The sequence below is a fragment of the Alexandromys fortis genome, unplaced genomic scaffold, assembly GCF_014885135.2.
Source record: "Alexandromys fortis isolate MF-2015 unplaced genomic scaffold, M_Fortis_MF-2015_v1.1 scaffold_3, whole genome shotgun sequence".
In the NCBI taxonomy this organism is placed as follows: Eukaryota; Metazoa; Chordata; class Mammalia; order Rodentia; family Cricetidae; genus Alexandromys; species Alexandromys fortis.
The window spans coordinates 31,914,256-31,934,112 of record NW_026067909.1 but is presented as its reverse complement, the minus strand read 5'-3'; the positions used below and the strand labels follow the sequence as shown (position 1 = coordinate 31,934,112).

Sequence of the window (19,857 nt, the reverse complement as noted above, 5' to 3'; positions counted from 1 at the left end):
TAAGGTGAGCATCCAGACTGCCTAGGCTCCCACAAAGCCAATACGTGCAGTAGGCTCAAAAACCCATTGCCATTGTTCTTGAGGTCTCAGTAGTCCTCATTGTCCACTATGTTCAGTGAGACCTGTTTTAACCCAGGCTTTTTCAGACCCAGGCCAGCTGGCCTTGGTGAGTTCCCGATAGAACATCCCCATTGTCTCAGTGTGTGGGTTCACCCCTCGCGGTCCTGAGTTCCTTGCTCGTTCGTAGCTTTAATTTTGAAAGCATTTTAAATGTTGAAGGCTTATAGGTATTTTAACTTTCTGATGCGGTGCCGTAGAACGCACAGGGCGGTCTACGCAGTCAGCAGCCCTCCAGTCTACAGATGGATATTTATCCAAACAAATGAAAAGTAAGATCATTAGAATTAGATTTAATCACTGAGCAGATCAGGAAGTGGGCTGACATTTTTAAGGAATGAGGTTTACAAACTGGGTCATCCTAGAAGGATGACATTAAGACACTAGAATATTCCTGAAACAGTATTAAAAATCAAGGATACTTGAAACTTGCAACATTTTGGGAAACATAGTTTTCTCCCTCAAATGCTTATATTGTTACTTTGACTCAGTGGTGAAATTCACCCGGAAGAGGGAACAGCAGTGTATGAGTTGGTTTATCCTCCACTGCTTGTGGGCCCTCGGGATCAGGCCAGTCCCTCTCTGGCCCTCACCTCTGCAGTGCCTTGGATGTCTGTAGGCAGCTAGGCTAGCGTCACACATCCAGTGAAGATTCCTTTCTGGAATGTTCCGTGCAGTTGGGAGTAGGAATGCTCCACCGAGAAAGGCTTTGCACCATGGGTGCGTTAACTTCATATAAACAGGCAGAACACACAGTCTCAGGTTATCTCCGTTTACTGCTAGAGTGCTGTAGGAGCATCATCAGCTGCTCTAGGAGTTAAGTGCCCCCCGCCACATGAGCTCCTGTTAGGAAATGAATAAAGAAAAGGGTAGCACCCAGCACAGACAAGGCAAAAGCTTCCAGAAGAAATACTTGGGAAACACTTTTCCCCCCTTTTAGGGAATGGTGCTGCACTGCCCCCTTTGGCACTTCAGCATCACAACAAGTTTCTACACAGACTTAGAAAATTCTGAAACCAGAGAGATAGTGGGGTGTAGCAGCTATAGAGTGTCAGGTTCACACAGAACTAGGTTACCAGATACCATGCTTAGAGTAACAAGTAATTAGCCTGAAACTTCCAGCAAGCACACCACTGTCTTTTCGGTGGCTTCCAACCTCCAAGAAGTAGGGAGTAACTGGAGGCTCTAACTGACGTTTTCTGCCTTAATTCGAGTGTGTATGTGTGTTGGAACAGTGGCCTGTTTTCACAGGTGCCCCTTTCTTTCGGCTTCTCTAAAACAAATACTCCGTGCAACTTGAACCCGATTTATTCAAGGATAAGAAAGGGGCCTAAAAGCAGGCTGTACAATTGGGGACCATTAAAGCGTTCTCAATGCGAGACAGCGAGGGGCGGGGGTGTGCGTTTCAAACTTCACACCAACCACAAGCCAAACCTTTTCAGGAGCCGAAAGATGAGAAGAGCAGAAATCCAAGCTCTTGGAGAGCACACAGCCCCGGGAACCAGTTCAGCAACTCCACCAGGTGAGGAGCTGACCTGGGCACCAAAGGAAGGGCCTGATCTACAGCCTAGAGAACCTCTGCCCAGCAAGCTCCACCATGATGGCAGAGGGCCTCTGGCCTCACGGCCCCAGCTTGCATTCTACGGTCACATCACGGGGGATACATTTCTCCAGACTTATCATTTTCCTCTGCCTTCCTACAATTACCAACGAATCAAAAGGACATTAAATTTCACAGCTTACATTGCTGTACAACTGCAGGAAAACAGACGCCTTTTGATGTTGTTAAGTCTTGTTTTTTGTTTGTTTGAGATATGATGCTTTAAAAAAAAAACCCACCACTGGTAACTAAAGTAGATTTCATTTTGAAATGCTCAAAGGTAGTATTCTGAGAGTTTAAACAGCTTTTTCCTCCTCCAGAGAAAACAGCCCAGGTATTCAATTCTATCCATGCAATTGTTTTTACTGTCTCAACACCTTTACAAAAGGGCCCACACCTGTCACAGGCCAAGGTTGAAAATGTATTTTCTATTTACCACCCCCAAGTCAGACTTCAGCTGTGTGACGCAGACACCAGAGTTGTTTTGTTGTTTTTATTTTTTCACAAGTTAACAAGCACTATTTAAATCTGCTGTGGAATTAAGAACAAAACTAGGTCTTCATTTATGTAATTGACCGAAGAACATTCTCTGCCCATTCTACCCTGTCCTTCAATTAGAAAAAGAAAAAAAAAGTCAACACAGATTCTGTGGCCAGCCGAGGCAAGACCCAAAGAGTGGAGCATGAAGCTGCAGCACTGGGGGTGTGCAGTGAGCGAGCAGGAAGGGCGATGGAGCATGCCAGACTGCCCTGCTGGCAAGCCGACCGGGCAGGCTCCCTGATTGAAACCGGGTTTCCTAACCCCAGTGACAAGAGACACTGCGGCCTTCTTTCCCAACTGTAATTTGTTAGCACCTGTACGGTCATGTTCCCAGCCCTGCTTTGAGCAAGAGTCTATAAAGGAAGGTGGAACCCACGCTATTTATAGGGCCAGGCCCTAGAGAGAGGGATGGCTCTCACAGAGAAAGGGTCCAAAGGGCACCTCCAGCAAGTTCTCTGCTGTTTCAGGGCCTTTTGCTCATTTACCTGAGGCGTGAAGCTGCAGGGATGAAGACCACATGTAAATTTAACCAGGAGTGAGTGAGTGGTCCTGCCTCCTCCGCACCCCAAGACAAGGCATCCAGGAGCAGTCCCTTCAGCCCGCCATCCCCTTCCTTCATCCCCACCGCCACCATGCATTTCTTCCCTCATTTCAAAGTGTTCTGCCTTTCCCTTCGGGGAGGTGTCCAACAAACAGACCCCCCCATTCCCCCACCACATGCCTGACACTCCCCCCAGCACAGAGCTACACTCACACAGGGGTGAGGGCTTCTGGAATGAAAGTAGGAGTAAGTCCACAATAGACAGAAGGGACCATGACACTCAGCTCTCTGGGTCTAGCAGGGAGTCTCCTTGACAGGCAAGCTTAATAAGCTCAGCAAACAGTTTACAAGGCTGTGTGCAATGGCTTTACAAGGCCCTAAAAGGCAGCTTCCCAAGCACTTCCTCCTTGCCAGGCTCCAGGGGAGGGGTCAGGCGCAGGTCCCCGTGGTGGGTGTGGTAGAAGCTATCTTCCTCCCGTGGCTGCCAGTGGAACTAGGGAATAAGAGGTAGAAGAGAAGCCCAGCGGGTAACAAAACTGACACCATCAGAAATGAGGAGTGGGCTTGGCTCCTGATTGATCCACATCACCCAGAACCGCGTCACAGGACGGCAACAAGAACGAATGGTGCCCTGCTGTGTCTCTCTCCCCTGGCTAAACCACAGAACAGTTCGGAGTGAGGAGCTCACAGCTCCTCCAGCAGGCTGACGCTGAACCAGGGAGAGAGCCATGCAGGGAAGAGCTGAGAGGATGCCATGCTGTAGTGCTTTCAAAATCTCAGTTCCAAGAGAGATGGCGACTCTATTGCCTTCTCTGGCAGTCTGTCTGTCCTGCAGGTAGGCAGATGCGGGATTAGAGAGGATAAAATCCAGAGGCGCCACAGTCCGGAGAACCCCAGGCCCACCGATATTCACCGCCTGGGCTTCCTTAAGCAAACTGCTCCAAACTTGCAGAACATCAAAAGCCAGATGGGCTGAACTGAATGAATCCACAGGCAAGAAGCCAGACTCCCTGTTTGCTGTAGAAATGGGCCTGGACTTGATTTGAGTCTTCTCAGCTCTGACAAGCTAGAGGCTGGCACAGTTCCCAAAATCCAAAATAAAATGGCATTTAATTGTGACTAGACTCTAAAAAAGATGTCATACTATCTCCTTAACTTGACACACACTCAGCAGCAAACTGGAGGTGACTCTGGAAGCCTGGCTTTCTCCCGGGGGGAATTGACCAGGCACTTAAATTCTTAAAAGGAAAATGTTGATAGTCAAAGGAGTCCCACACAATAAATGCATTGGTATTATATACTATAAAAAAACTGCCTAGTCATCCGTCAGATGGCCCGATGATGACTCTGCTTCCAGTGGGTATGACCTTGTCAGATATGAGGTCCAAAGGATGCCTTGGAACGAGAGTTGCTTAACGTATGATCTTCCATTGTGCCAACATTCAACACTTCTCTTTTCTCTACCTGGTGTGGACTGCTCTGAGCAAATACACACTTAACTTACTCACAGACAATCTCTTCTTGTGACACCATCAAAAAATGGGGCAGAGAATCAGACAGCCAGACAGTAAAACCATAACACCTTACTTCAAAAATCTACATTTAAGCTTCCAAGACCTTGGGTAATTCAGTTAACCAATTTGGCCCAATTTCTCCACTAGTACTAAGAGGATAATAAAAATATTCCCACGGTGGCTGCAAAAGGATTTAATGATGGGGGGGGGGGTTGCTGGAGACAAGGCTCAGCAGTTAAGAGCACTGACTGCTCTTCTAGAGGATCCGGGTTCAATTCCCAGCACCCACATGGCAGCTCACAACCGTCTGTAACTCCAAGATCTGATGCTCTCACACAGACGTGCACGCAGGCAAAACACCAAAGCACACAAGATAAAAATACATAAAGTACAGAAAGAAGGTTTAATGAATATGTATCCAGCAGTTGGAGCAGCAGCTGGTAAGTGGTGAAGTGCTGTATACAACTGCTGTCCTTATATAATACAGGGTCCAACAGGAAGTGAGGGTTCCACATGCAAAAACCACCATACTTCCCGTCCCTGAACCCCAGGTGTATTCACGGATCCACTCAAGGACAAACATCTTTTACTAGGGTACACAGAATGGGTCTGGTCAAAGTACCTACCCATAGTGCACAGCTGGACCGTTCAACAAGAATGTCCAGGACTTGTTCACACACCTGTGTTCTAAGAAAGCCCTGCTATGGGTAGGCAGAGGAAGAAGGTTTAGGCTGATGGTAGATGGGGCAAATTAAAAGGTGCTTCGTGGGCCAGAGAGTCTTATATCGGTAGGAATGACAAGCAAGCAAAACAAAATAACAACAGAGAGCTTGAGATATTAGTGTTAGTCGTTAACAATGTGATTTCATTGTTTTTCTTTCTATGGGCACAGTAGATATCCAATGAATTTTATTAACGGCTGACGTTTACTGGTTTGTTGTGCCGAGCTCAGAGCTTGGCCTTTAAACGCATTTAATCCTGGTCACCCGTTTTATTGCTTTCTCACCCAGGACTACTACGTGATTGTCTCTAACTTAAGGCTGGACAAAGGAGCGACATGGAGGGCGCTGTTCCAAATTGCACAGCTAGTAAACGGCTAAGCAGAGACTGGCTCACACAGGTGAACTCCAAACCAAGCCACCGTCCTTGTGAAATCAATGGCCTGACCTGACCATGATGACATTCGCTTTCAAAACAATGGGTGCTGGTAATCCCCACATCGGAAAGGCTGCTGAAATCAATGGGTGTCATCTCAGAGGGTCCGTTTGTTCCACTCTGGGGTTTGACTTTGTGCCATGGCCATTCAGAGGCACAGAACACTTTATAGACATCATCCTAGGCTGAAATAAGACTGACTCTTCTGGCTTGCGTACGTCTGTATTTCAGCAATCCACCATGACTTTGCTCAGAGAAACTACTTTCTTTGAAAACTCAAGTTTCTTCTCACCTGGACCGCATGCCCACCCAGGACTGGCCACCTTCTGGCCTTTCCCTCTACATACAATGGCATTCCAGCATGGAATGTTCCAGGTTCTACTTGGCATGGAAATCTCAAGGAAAGAGGTTTTTCTATCTTGACTTAATAATTCTCAGTGTAATGGGCTTGGCCATTACTAAACACTTGTTGAATGAATTAATCAAGTTACAACAGCCAGTTTTCTTAGGACCTTGTGATCTCTAAAAGGAACAGCAGGGGCCAGGGTAAAGGCCAGATTTCCTCCAGGGCCCTAAGCAGCCATAGAAAGTAGTTAGACTGCTAAATTCTATTCCACAAGAGGCTGACTCATGGTCACAGTTCTCCAAGAATGGTTTCCACCAGCAGCTAGCTGGTGACATCTTGGGAGCTTGCTAAAGTGTGTCTCTCCCAGCCCCACCTCAGCCTCCAGGAATCGGAAACTTTGGGGTGGGTTTGGAAGACAGTCTTCACAATCGCAGCAGGTGACTTTGGGACCCTTCAGTTCATGATCTCTGACAGCAAGCGATAGAACCCGGGCAGCCAACAGCATTAATCTGGGTTGTGCCTGCACGTCCCACAAATACTGGATGCCCACAAGAGTCAGAAGTGAGGGGGCTGTTGGGAGAAACAAGGCAGTGTTCAAGCCTTGTCTTGCCCATAAGGCAGGCGGCAGACACCTGAGAAGGCCTGGAAGCGGCCCTGCACCTAGAGACCTGGAGTTAACTGCCAGGCCTGTAGGGTTGCAAAGGAAAACTGGACCGATATCTCCATCATACAGAAGGGAATGCACCTAGGGTCTTTCCCAATGATCTGTTTCCTGTAGGCAATTGTGACTGAGGATGAGTGTTCTGAGGACACAGTAAGGTAACAAGGTGGGGGAGGGGGAAGCAAGGACAGAAGGGGTTTTGTCAGGTGGTGCCAGTGCTGTGCCTCAGGACGGAAGAGGTCATCCTTTGAAGGACAGAAACCCCATGAAGCACACACAGGTAAGGAGACAGCCAGGCAAACATGAAGAAGGACAGAAACCCCATGAAGCACACCTAGGTAAGGAGACAGCCAGGCAAACATGAAGAAGCAAGCTGTGCCCAACAATCCACATACCTCAGTCAAGACAAGGCCTAAGCAAAATCACTCCCTTCCAACACAGATACACAGAACCTAGGAACAGCACATGTATTCTAGGGAGGCCCAAGATGAGCATTCACAAAGAGCACAGGTGAATGTCTGGGTGGCGATAGGGACTTCGGTACTAGAGAGGAGCTTTAAATACTGCAATTTAAATTAGACACAACTGGATTTACAGAGGAACTGGATTGTTTAATCGTCCTGTGTACAATCTATACAGGAGCTCACCTGTGGCCCATCCACAGTCTTTGGAAAACGCTCCCAGGGGAGTTCCCACTCCCACTGTGGAAGAGGGAAGCTATGAAGTCTCCCTTCTTCACTAGAACCCAGTTGCCCTTCCTGTTCTGTTGAGAGAATGCCTCTGGGCAGAAAGAACCTGCATTCTTTAAGAGAGCCTTTTCCGACTATGGTTTTAACATTTGAAGTCGGCAAGAATGTATCACAGTCCCAGGATGCTCTGCTCTAGAACGACGTATTGAAATTGGTCTATGGAAGGGCCCTATTTGAATGAGCCACTGCTGATTCCATGTGGCAACCCCAGAAGCAGGTCTACTTGGAATGCTGCTGCCTTAGAAACGCTGGGAACCCATTGCCAGCTCCTCACTCTTTTTCCTCGGCCCTCCATCCTTAGAGGATATTTCTAGAATACATCCCACAGATAAGCTCCGTAGAAGGGAGGGTTTGAGCAGGGATGAAGAGCTCGGTCCTGGACGGCAGTAAACACAGGCAGGGCTCTCTCTACAGCTCTTTAATCACTTTAACCCTGTTCCTAACGGAAAGCCGAGGCCAAGGCGATCAGGCTCCTCCTTTTGTCGTTGTGCCTGCCATAAATATGCGCCAGTCTGTGTGTGAAAAGCCGAAGGAGGCGGCAAGCTTGCTGGACATTTATCATTCCCTGTTCCCAGTTAACAAGCAAATACTTTAGCTGAATGGGCCATTAGCAATCATTGTCAAATGGAGAATGAAAGGTGCCAGGATGTGACCGGCTTGTAAATGAGAGAGCATCCCTCCTCTTTGATGAATCTCGACAGGCGAAATGGATATTTTGGTATAGATTCAGAATGAAGATGGGAAGGAAGGCACAAAGTGGCAGGTGTTTGGGCAGGCGAAGGGTGTGCAACCGTCACATCTATCCTCATTCTAACAGTGGTGAGGGAAAAAACAAAAACAGATCACAGAAGCAACTTACCTGCAGCCCCAAACTATGATCCAGCGTGAGCACTAGGAAGAAATTCAACAACATGGGTCTAAAGAGAATACCTAAGATTTAGCGAGGAAGTGGTAGAGTCTGGAAACGCGCCTATGAAACAGCTCCCAGACCCCATGTGTAAGTTCACTACCAAGTCCCACTCGATGAAGAAGAAAACCCCTTGTCCTGAAGAAACGGTCAGACTTGCCTTGAAGGCCAAAAGACGATAATAAACCAAATATTTCCTTTCTGGTGGCTTAAACCAATTGTGGGTATCACTCGGCACCCAACCCAGCAAGCAGCCAATGGTTCACTTTGTTTAATGGCTGAAATGGAAGGTCCAGCTCCCTCACGTAAGAGTGGGGCAGGGGGTGGGGGGCAGGGGGTGGTACCAGTCAACAATGCCAAGAGTTCTGTGTTTGCCTTTAGTGTGTCAGCACCCCCAATTTAGAGCCCCGAAACCTCCACCAAGAAGCCCATCCCATCTAACTCGAAGATGACCAATCACAGTAGTCGGGAAAGCCAGGAGTCTCTAAGTTCACCGGTATTGAGGTATTATTAGATGGATTATTTGAATTAAACTAAATTTCCTCCCTTTTCAATATTCATTTTCTTAAATTTCCCCAGGGAAGGAAAGACCAACTTCACAGAAGAGCTAGTGGCCCCAGGTAAGGGCCAAGCTTTCCTTTGCCTCTTCTTAGTCAGAGGGGCAGCGCAAAGGGCCCTGGGGGAAGCCAGAAATCAAAAGGCCTCTGTTTTCTTTTCAGACAATCCAGGCCCTACCTATCTCTCTCTGGTCTCCCTTGCTGCCCAGCAGGTCTCTGCCCCAAGTCCAAGCAGATGAAGGTGAAGGCGGTGTAGGGCAGTTAATCCTACAGAATGGCTGCCTCTGTCAGGCCAAGAGTTAAGCAGGAAAAGCTTCCAAGCCCTAAGGACTGCGGCAAGCTGTTTTAATCAGCCTCCATCCCAGTCTATAAAAAAGGCCGTCGATGAAAGCTACCTTGGCTATATTATCTTCCACCAATGAGCAAGAACTGTACCGCTTTCCTTCGTGGCTCCAGCCACCCCAGACCACAAGTAGTGCTTTCATGGTTCTTAATCCGAGTTCCCAAGTCTGCCTGGCTCTCACACAATACCCAACAGCCTGGAGCAAGGCCTTCGCCCCACACCCTTTTCAGGGACGTGTCATTTCTAACATCAAGCTAATCTATACGTTGCCAAGGCTTCCCCTTTATCTGCCTTTACATCTTATGAACTGCATGGATTTACCACATTTTTTTTATCTGAAAGACAGAAAATGGTGGTTTTATTGCCATACAATCAGATTACTGCTGCCAGCTTCTCTATGCCTTTTCTACAGTACTTCAATCAAAAGGGATCAGTTTCTTTATGCTCTACCCTTGATTTACTTTACATCTGTAAAGACGTAGTCTGGGTTGTAATCCCCTTATTAACTATGACCAGGGTTGATTTGCCTAAAAATAAAAGCAAATTGTGTCAGACCCTTTCACTTTGTTTTTGATTCCGAACTACAAAATGGATTACTAAAGAAATCTTCAGAGTTCACACGGCTGGTATAGTGCTGAATTTAAAATGAGAATTAAACAAGTTAAACAGGGGAGCCGTGTCAACGGTTTACATCTCCCATCACGGGAAGGCCTGACTGCTTGCTTTTGTATTCTTCGGCTTTATGGAGACAATGAAGCCACAGGAGTTTTTCCAAGCTGTTCGGAACACATCTCATTTGCTATCCTTCCTTTTCGGCTGTTCTTATTCCTCGCCGGGCCCCCTTCTAATCCTCCCCTTTAATGGGGGAGGGGTCCTACCTAGAGAGAGCTAACCCCTCTCTAGAAGCTCGTAGTTCCACAGAATCTGCATATTTTAATCAAAATATTTCAAATAGCCCAACACTTCTCTTTAACAAAGGGTGATCTCACAAGCAAATCTATGCAGATGTTTAAGTGACCTGAAAAACAGGTTCTTCATGTCGGCAGCAAAGGCAGGCAGAGACAGTTTCATCATCTTTCGGGGAAGGAGGCGTCTTAGTGTCCAGTTTGTAATTAGATATTTGAAGAATAAAGTTTTCACTGGAATGTCAGGAAATAATGTTCTTTAAAATGAATCTCTTCTCTTCTCAGGGTCTACATGCTATATTTCCTGTTCTCTGCCACTCCCACTTCTGTGACGCTGCCCTGCGGTCATGCAGGGATGGGGAAATAGTCTCCCATTCCGTGAAAGTACTCTGAAATTTGGGTCCAAGTTAGGTGACACACTAAGTTCCAGGGAGCAAGCCGGAATGTTTCGCTGAGTTAGACAGGAAGGATTTAGTGGCTCCGGTGCCCACGCTGGTTGAAGGAGGTTATCATGTGGACCCACCAACAGGATTCATCTTAGTAAGTGCGAAGAGGTTCTAGGAAAGCTAATTAAACCCACCAGTTCTCCAGCAGACCAGGGAAACCATTCCAACACGTGGTTTCTAGGTAGTCCCTGGGGGTGGCTAATTCACCTGTCTCCAAACTCTGGCAACCAAATCAGGACGTAGTGGAATGCGGGGGTCATTTGCATTTCTTTGCATTGGTAGGACAAGTGTCAACAGCTAAGCTTTGTGAAGGGTTTAGAACCGAGTGCCCAGTAAATCATCCTAACCTTGGCTCTCCTTTCTGGGGCTGGAAGCTGTAATTGCTAAGGTTAAGAAGTGCAGTCCTGGGACACTCAGACCCTCATTTGAAGAGGCTGCCAGGTTAGTCTTTGTGTCCTGACTGGCTCAGCTGTGGAACAGGAAACCCACTACCTACAGTTTATTATCCTGACAAAATGTGAGGAACGTGGATGGAGACAGTACTCATCCCACTCCAGGGCTCCCGGCTTCGTCTCTCTCTGTTAAAACTGACAAGATTAACCCAAGGCAAATGGTGGAGTGTGGGCACCGTTCAAGGTGATAATCATTCATGGTTGGGTCGGCATTTATTTTTCTACAAAAATAAGAATTCCAGACACAATAGAAGGTAGGCTGGTGCATATGTGTTATTGAACAGCTTTTTAAACAGTTCTAGCCATTGTAGTTTAGTTTATCAATCTGACAGGCCCATATTTATCCAGGGTCTGACCTGGTGGGGGGGGGGGGTAGGCCCGTGTGTTTCAGGTTATCTGGTTATTATCCAGCCATTCTTTTGTATCAAGCCAATCAATTTCAGGAATTCAGCGTTATATGGGGGGAAAACTACATGGGAAAAGCACAACGCTTTGTAAAGTAACTAGTATGCAATACTTACAAAATAAAACCTCCAGACATAAATTAATACTAGAATGAAATTTTCGAAGGTGTAATTTATCCTCAAATACTAAGCCAATGTAGCATTATTAATCCTAAAGTGAAACTACTATTCATCAAAACAAGTGGCCACAACCAAAAAAAAAACCCCAGCATCACTTTATTTTGGCAAAAATACTATGGCGGAGAGAGGGGTTCTACTGAAGTGTTAATTAGAAATGATTTGCTTTGCTGTTCTTTCCAGAACTTAAAAATAATTGAGAAATGACCTAAACAGTACCAGCATCTACAGATACAATGTGGCTAATCTTACAGGGCAGCCACTAATCTCTGAGTACACAGAACTTCTGATTATTACATAAACTCTCCGGGATGGGATGGCAGGCAATGTGATTAAAGTAGTTATGGAGATCCCAGTTTACAAAGGATTTTCTGGGCCCTGCGCGCACACAGCTGCTGCAGGCTCCCTGTGTGGACCACCTGCTAAAAAGGCTGACCCCTGAATGAAACAAATCTAATTACTGATGCCTGTTTCAGGACAAGGGACTTGTCCCACAGTTCCCGCACAGGGAAGTGGAACTTGCAAGCCTCTGGTACCTGCCTGCTACATCTCACCCAGAGAAACTTTCCCCTGGAAACGTGAACAAGGGAGGCAGTCCCAGGCACTAAACACTAAAAGGCTCTTTTGTAGTCCTCAGGAAGAGATCTTTCTGATCTCACAGATAGCTTTTCAGCCACATGCTTTCCAAAGGCTTCTTCGAGCCATCCTCGGGAAAACTGTACGACATTTTACTGGGGAGGCCGGGGAGCAGTCACACCGACAGCCAGGCGGGGAGGCCTACTCCTCGGAAATGCAGGCCCTTAGCAACCCTCTCTTCATCCGTGGCTCAGAAAACTATACTATTAAAGATCAAAGTAGTCATCACTCCCTCCCTAATACGTAGCAAACAGAAGACACGATTCTCCACATGCTAGGCACGCGTAACACTGCTCTCCCCGACCCCAAACAAGTCGGCGTTCCTAATTCTCCCTGCTGCACCCCCAAGTAGAGTGGTCACTATGAACATAAAAAAATACTTATGTCGCTCTGTTGCTCTGAAGGGTTTCGTGGGAATTTCTTTAAGCTATATTTAATTTGAAATATAAATATTAAATCCAAACCAGGAAGGGGGGGGGCAGAAGACAAGAGGCTGTGAGTGAAAGGGCAAAGTGGAGAGAGGCGGACAGCCCGGGGAGGGGGAGGGGCGCGCCCACGGCGAGCTTTCGGCAGGGAAGAGTGACCTCTGTAGGCACTGCGAACGAGCTTTAGCAGCAGCCACCACCAGGGCCCCAGCCCGAGCGGCGACGGCGCTCAGGACCCAGCCAGGCGCCTTCCGGCACCAGTAGGTGCCTGTAGATCCCGTGTGGCTGCAAAGATGACACGCCAGGGGAGCAAATACAACACCTTACATTAAAAAAAGAAGAAAAAACCCAAAACAAAAAAAAATTCTATACCAGATCAGACTACATCATAGACGGCCGGCAATAACTTTAAAACAAGGGCCTCCTGGCAACACGCAAAAATGTCTGCTTCGGGTCATTTACAGCTGTAGAAATTTTTTTTTGCCCTTTCGAAGGGGAACGTGTTTGGTCACTTACGTTGGTGAATTCGAAATTTACCACTGGCATCTAAGAGAATAGGTGCAATTCTTTGCTTATAGGGTAATTTCCAAATCAATTCGTTCATCTCTACTCTGAAGCCAGCCACCATCCATACGCTCAACTCCAATTAGGCCATTGATTTTGCTTCTAATCGCAAAGGTCTGCCTCCCAGGAGCCAGCCAGCGTCGCCACACTCTTCCAGGGCTGAGTCCAGAATCCCTCACAGCACTTTCTAGCCCTAAGTTGGAAGATGAGGTAATAGGCAGCACTAAGGTGCGGTTACAGGGACCATACCAAAGAAAGGATGGCTAATATTTTCTAAATCCCGAGCGCACCCTGGGAGCCCAGACCTGAAAGTTAGTCTCAGGCCTGGTTTTCTTCCGGCAGTGCGCTTTGCTAAAAAGCAAGTCTGAACAAGGGACTCCCGACTCCCCAAATGCGAAGGTTGTAGCGTTGACTAGGTAGGGCCCCGAGTTTCTCCAAAAGACGTCGTTAAAATTGAGCCAGCTACCCGGACCGCGCCTGGGCTACGCCACCGGTTCCAACGCAAAGGGAGAGGCGGACGTGCGGAGGGCTGGCAGCCCGAGTTCTCCGGCCGAGCTGGAGCACCTCGCGCCCGTTCCGGCTAGCGAAAAGACTCCGAGCCACGCCGGCTCCCAGACGCTGTGGGCTCAGGGTCCCCTCCCCAAAGGGACGTTCCACTGCCCCAGACCCCCGATTCCTGTCGCCTTCCCGCGAGGCCCCGGCCGGTGGCTCCCGCGCTTCTAGAGAGCGCAGCATCTCTGCCTGGCTCCGGAGCCCGCCAGTCGCTGCGCGTTTGTAGCCCCTTTAGTGGCGACGTCCTCCGTTCTCCAAAAAGAAGGGAGGGTTGGGTAGCGCCATCAGACACCTTTCCCGACGTGCCACCCGAGTCGCCAGGGCTTTGGGCACCCTCGAGCACTTGAGGTAGGAGCCCCAGGAAGAGGCCCTTGGAGTCCAACCGGTCCCCACCTAGAGAAATGTGACGGGGTGGGGGCTGGGGGACAGGAGCCTCAGGTTCTAGAAACAGGCTCCGAGGCCTCCTCCCTCCCGGACCATACGGCGTCCCCCCCGGGTACCAGCCCGGGGGTCGGGGAAGAGGAAGGAATCGTGGACACCACTTACTTGGAGTTCGAGGAATTCCAGTAGATAGGCTCTAAAACTATCGATCTGGAGATCGCAGTTCTGCATAAAACCATCAAAAGTCCCCAACAGTACTTCCACACCGAGTCCCTCCTGGACCGGGCCATGGCCAAGCAGCTCCCAGTTCTGCGCACTCCGGGTCGCAATGGGACCGGACACGGGCCGCGACCCCCAATCCTCCGGGGCGGACGCGCCGCGCCGCTCCAGCGGTCGCCGAGGCCAGGTGCGCTTGCCCTGCGCGGCCCTCAGCGCGCGGGGTGGGGTCGAACGCGCGGGGCGCGGCGGCTCGGCGGACTCGGGGCTCCGGGGCGCCGCGCCGGACGCAGCTGGGACGGCCGGCTCCCGTGCGGCTCCAGGGTGCCGGGCCAGCCGCGGAGAGCGGGCGCGGCGGGGGCGCTGGGCTGGGACAAAGGCCCGCAGCGGAGAGGAGAGTCGGTGTAGGGTGGCGGGTGCTGCTTCCTGAGAGGGGCCGCTTGACTATAGATCCAGGGCAGTGGGCAGCGGCCCGGGCAAGTGGGCGCCGCGTCGGCGCGGTTCCATATTCCGGAGCGCAGAGAGAGGAGAGGAGAGAGAGGGCGCCTCCTGAATCCTCGCAGGTCGAGGCCCGCCGAGCAGGCAGGAGGGCACTGGGACCCCCGCGGGCGCCGGACGCGCGCGGGCCTTTGTGTGCGGGGAGGGCGCCGGGACCCGCTATGCGCGCAGCTCCGCGATCCGACCGGCGCCGCCGTCCCCGCCGCGGAGAGTCAGCGCGCCGAGCGCGCTGTCAGAGCACTATAAACGCGGGGCTCCGCCCAGTCGCACGCAGCCCATTGGCTTGCCGCTCCGCGAGCGCGCACGGATTGGACAGCACGCCCGTCCGTCCGCCGCCCACCCGACCCCGGGCACAGCGAGGTGGGGCGCCGCTGACAGGTGAGCCCCGCCTCCGGGATGAGCCGCGCTGCGAGTGGCCCCGTGCGGCTCAGGGCGCAGGGTCAGCCGCCTCCGAGCCACTGGTGGCGCGCCCCCGGGGTCGCCTTGGCCCGCAGCCGCCGGGGCTGACGAGTGTCGGGAGTCTTACTGCTCTAGCTTGGGTAGAGCGAGGGTCCTGCGAGCGGCGCTGCCCCCGGGTGCCCCGCGCCGAGGTCCTTCGCGGATGCCTTCGAAGCCTCAAATTGAGGGCCTCCTCTGATTCAGGCACCAAGTGACCGACCCGGCTCGACACAAGTTCAAACTGACTGTGGCGGGGCAGCGCGAACCTTCGAGGCCACAGGCTAGGCAGTGCTAGTCGTCAGCCGCCCATCCCGACCCCCGGCCCCACTCCGTGCGTCCCGCGCCTTCTGCGTTGGCCCGCTCCCCATTTCCGGTCCTCTGTCCTTGATGCTCCCCGCCACCCAAAGCTACACCGCTGACGTCTGAGTGAGTTTTCCTTCACTAGGTCCCGGGAGACCCCTCGACCCCACAGTGGCCGGGAAGTTTGGGGTGACCCGGACGACTATCAGAGCAGAAGTGGTAGCAGTTCTTTGAGCCGTGCTAGCCCAAGACCGGGTTTGAGAACCTGTACGTCGGTGACTTCCACGGATCCACAGCGCCCACTAGCGCTCACTTTTGCCCCTCTGTATTTAAGAACACGCCTACCCACTACCGGATCAGAATCTAAGGAATGGATGAGATACTCCCAACACAAAAACACTTGCTTAATGCGCCCCATCGCAGGGACAGCACGGTAGGCAAAAGGCACAGTCCCATGGACAGTCCACCGTCCGACAAAAATCAACCACACGCTCTTAAATGCTGTCTGTCAATACCAGAATTTCTTCAAACGGAACCAGGCAGCCTTCACACCTATTTAACGGAATTCCCTCCCAGTTAAATATTAAAAAGGAAACATGGCTTTGTTACTGTCTAGCATCTCTCCCTTCATCGTTCTTTGTAACAAATTCGGAATTTTTTAAAAGGTGCTGACTTTCAAGTTTTAATTTAAATTAATGTGTACTGTAACTAGAGTTGGTTTGGAAAAACTACAATCTAAGACCAAAGACTAGAGCACTATGGAATGGGCTCACTCTCCCAAACACAGCTTTAAGAAAGCCTTTTTAGTAATTACTATTTTTATGTAAGCCTGCAAAGTTGTGATTGAGGGTGAGGTACTGAAGTCTGAACCAAGGGACTCCCGATAGGCAAACACACACACACACACACACACACACACAGCACAGCACACACAGCACACAGCCAGCCAGTCCTGTGAATAATTGTTTTTTAACTTCATGATGATTGCCGGAAAATTGGCAGCGAGGCTATTTGAACTTTAAAGGAAAAAGAAAAAAAAAACACTTATTTTAGAAGATTTTTACTTAAGGAATTCATAGAATTCTTCTAATGTGAAGTTAACGTTTTAAGTCATGGTTTGAAGGGATTTCCAGTATGTTATGAAATTTAAGTTGTGCCCTCTTAGCTCCTCTTACATCCTCTCTGGTAAACTAAAGAAAGGAAATTTGTAATGTCTGAAAATATCCCAGCTTCCAAAAATACCATTTTCAGTTAGCCAGCTATTGACACCCAGCTTTTCACCTTGAGAACAATGTAAATATACTTTTAAAAAGTCACACACAAATATTCCTACAGTGTGACTTTCCCCGGTTACCTTCTGTGAGCAGACAGACATCTGTGATCACAAAGGCAGGAATTGCAAACTTAACATTCTGGTTCTCAACTGTTTATCCAGTCATTTTGAAAATTAAAATGTAACCTCAAGCCATTCGTATCTATTGGTACATCTATCTTAATCCCGGACAAAAAATGTGATGGGGTTATGTACAAAAGATAATTGTAGAAGGAAATTGTAAAGCACGGCCACCCCAATCAGTGTAATTAATGCCCCTGGCCTGGAACCTCATTTTACAAATACATTCTGGGTTTGTTTTGAAAACAGGACACGACTCTATGCCAAAGGACAAGTACTTCGGCAGAGGAAGTTACCGATTTCTGTAGCTAAGGAAGTTTCTCAAGTCAGTAAGACTATTATAAAAGTGAATATAAATGATTTCTTGGAGGCAGCAACACCGAGTTTCTGAAAGGCCAATCTATATAAGCCAGTAAAAATATACCTTAGTTAGGCCTTATGCCCAATGCTAAACAGTTTGGTCTTCAGACAGCTCTGTAACGTGACCACAATGAAGGATCTTAATCATTGCCTCTTCGATCTGGCGAGGAAATAACACAACCTGCAGATGCTGATATAAATCCTGTTTCCTAAGGTGAACTGAGCAGTCTGGAGGCCATCGATGATTCATCAATCAAACTGTGCCAGGTGCTATGGTGGACTTACATAGCTGGTCTACACAAGATCTCTACTCTGTGAGCTTATCAGATATTTGGTTAAGAACAAAAAGCCAATGTCACTGTAATTTCAAGTCTGGACTCACTGGGACCAGCAGCAAGGAAATGAAGGGAGCCTCTAACTTTGAGCTCACAAACCCTTCTGCCCTTCTTATAAAGGCCCAAGAGAACCTCTGACAAACCAGTCCCACCTGTCAATTAACCAAAGCGAAGGGCCACTCGCGCATGTGCAGTGAGGACTCTTCCTAGCAAGGCAGGTGTTTAACCTGCTGTGTCAATCAACCTGCACTGCTCTTTAATTTACTGGTTTCACTCAGTTTTTTTTTTTAAGTATAAAAAACACCATCATTCCCACATCCTCTCACTACTGATCTGAGGACTGGGGAAAGAACAATGCTCTTTTCAAACTGTATCAATCCAACAATGACTGGAGTATAAAAGATGTTTCTAATTTGCAGAGCACTCTAATATACAGAAAACAAACACTGGTATTTTAAAAAGAAAGGGGGGGGTGTTCATCATACCTTGAATCCTCTGTACTACTCTGCCCAGCTGGTGCTGGTTCACAAATCACCTCCTCTAGTAACCATAACCTCACTGTACACCACACAAGAGGAAGAGCATCCCGATCACGCCAAGCAAGTGGCGACTATCTACAGAACATGGTGCTGTGTATTAGCCAAGGCAACCAACATCAGTGTGCCAGGCTCCCTCACAACAGAGGTCACAGATGCAAGGGAACCAAAGACCAGTTGAACAGCAGCCGAACAAATGGAAAGATGAGCCATCTTCTGCGGGAGGACACCTATGCCCCCTCCCCATCTCTGCCCTTCAGCAACACTTGATCAAGTATTCACAAGTCCGTTGGAGCTGGTGGTGACTGTGAAGTGCACCCATGGCTCCGGTAAAAGCAGCATGGAAAATGTTCATTAAGTGACAAACTGGGCATCCTACTCATCTAGGAAAGGAGACCACACAGACACACACACACAGGCAGGCATGTGTGCACACACACAGACACACAGAGACACGCACAAACACGTTCGCACGCCAGGAACATACACTATTATAATTAAGTGACCAAATCGTTATTCAGAACAGCAACAGGCTCATTTGCTGCATCCTAAGGGAAACTATAGTCCCTGCCTAAGGTTCCCTTCCCCTACTTAAGCATTGAAGAGTCCTCACACCAGGCTAATTTAAAGGTTTAGTTTATACAGTCAAGAATTCTGCAAACTCCACAGTATTAAGGGCAATTAACTACAAATGTTAACTACTATAGTGAAAATAAACAGTCAATAGTTAATTCTGTAATGCATCAAAAAATTCAAATAACTCAAGAAAACAAAACTGGAAATTAAAGACATATTTAGTAAATTAGGGAACATTTGAACTGATAATTGACTGTAAAAAAGTCTTAGCTTTTATAATACGTACACAAAAGCAGTAGAAAAAATGAAGAAACAATTTACTACATTGTTGTAGCAGTCAAAGGTGGGGTGCATATCATTAACAATGACATCCTCTTTCCTGTAGCCTGGCGGACAGCAGCAGTTACCAAGCAAGGAACCATTCAATACCTAGGAGTCTCCAGCAGCACACACTGTGGGAGAAGAAAACCTAATGACGGAATAAAAGGCACGGAAAGGCTGATCAAGTATTTGAAGCCCAGGCTCCTCTTTAGATACAGCGCCTACAACACTAGCAGAGCAGAAGCAGCTTTTGACGAGCACTTCCAAACCCTGGATACACAACCGAGGAACAATGAATCTCAATTGAAATAATTTGAGCTAACTTATGCATTATAATCTATTCAGGTAAAGAAGCAAACGTGTATTTAGAGTGCTAGGGCATTTTGTTTACTAAAACCTTGCTATAACCTCATGCCTACTTAAAATTCTAACATTCTTCTTTACAGCATCGAAGAGTTGATTTTCCAAAGCATGCAAACACAAAACAATCTACCATTTCATCATCTCAGGCAACATTTCCAATGTTAAACTAATGATAGGACTGTCTCTAGGGACTGGGTTCTCCACTATATCATGCCCATGTACCTCTGATAGCATTTTATAGCCTTTCCTTGAGTGTTTAACACTAGTGAACTTCAACAAATCAAAAAAAATTAAATGAGGCAAAATCTACTGAATAAAACCCAGGGTTATCTCTAAGTTTCCACATGCAAAAATACCCAAACAAACGAAAAAGTTAATTTAAATGTGCTTGTCCTCCAAATAAACATGCAAGATGAAGGTTATTTTAGTCATTCTGAACATAAAAACAAGTTCTATCTGACAGTCCACCCTAAAAGTCACCTAATATTCCTTAAGTTTTAAAAACATACTTTCTAGTGTTAATTAAGTATAATTTGCGGCAATATTTAT

General features: G+C 48.2%; 1 protein-coding gene across 1 annotated transcript in view; it reads right to left on the bottom strand.

Moving 5' to 3' along the window:
- The window catches only part of Efnb2 (ephrin B2), a 43,772-nt gene extending 29,492 nt beyond the window's left edge, over positions 1 to 14,280 (bottom strand). The window contains exon 1 of the mRNA XM_050136868.1: positions 14,138 to 14,280. Coding sequence (XP_049992825.1) covers positions 14,138 to 14,262 — 125 coding nt within the window. The 5' untranslated portion in view covers positions 14,263 to 14,280. The remainder of the gene's footprint in view (positions 1 to 14,137) is intronic.
- Positions 14,281 to 19,857: the final 5,577 nt, after the last annotated feature.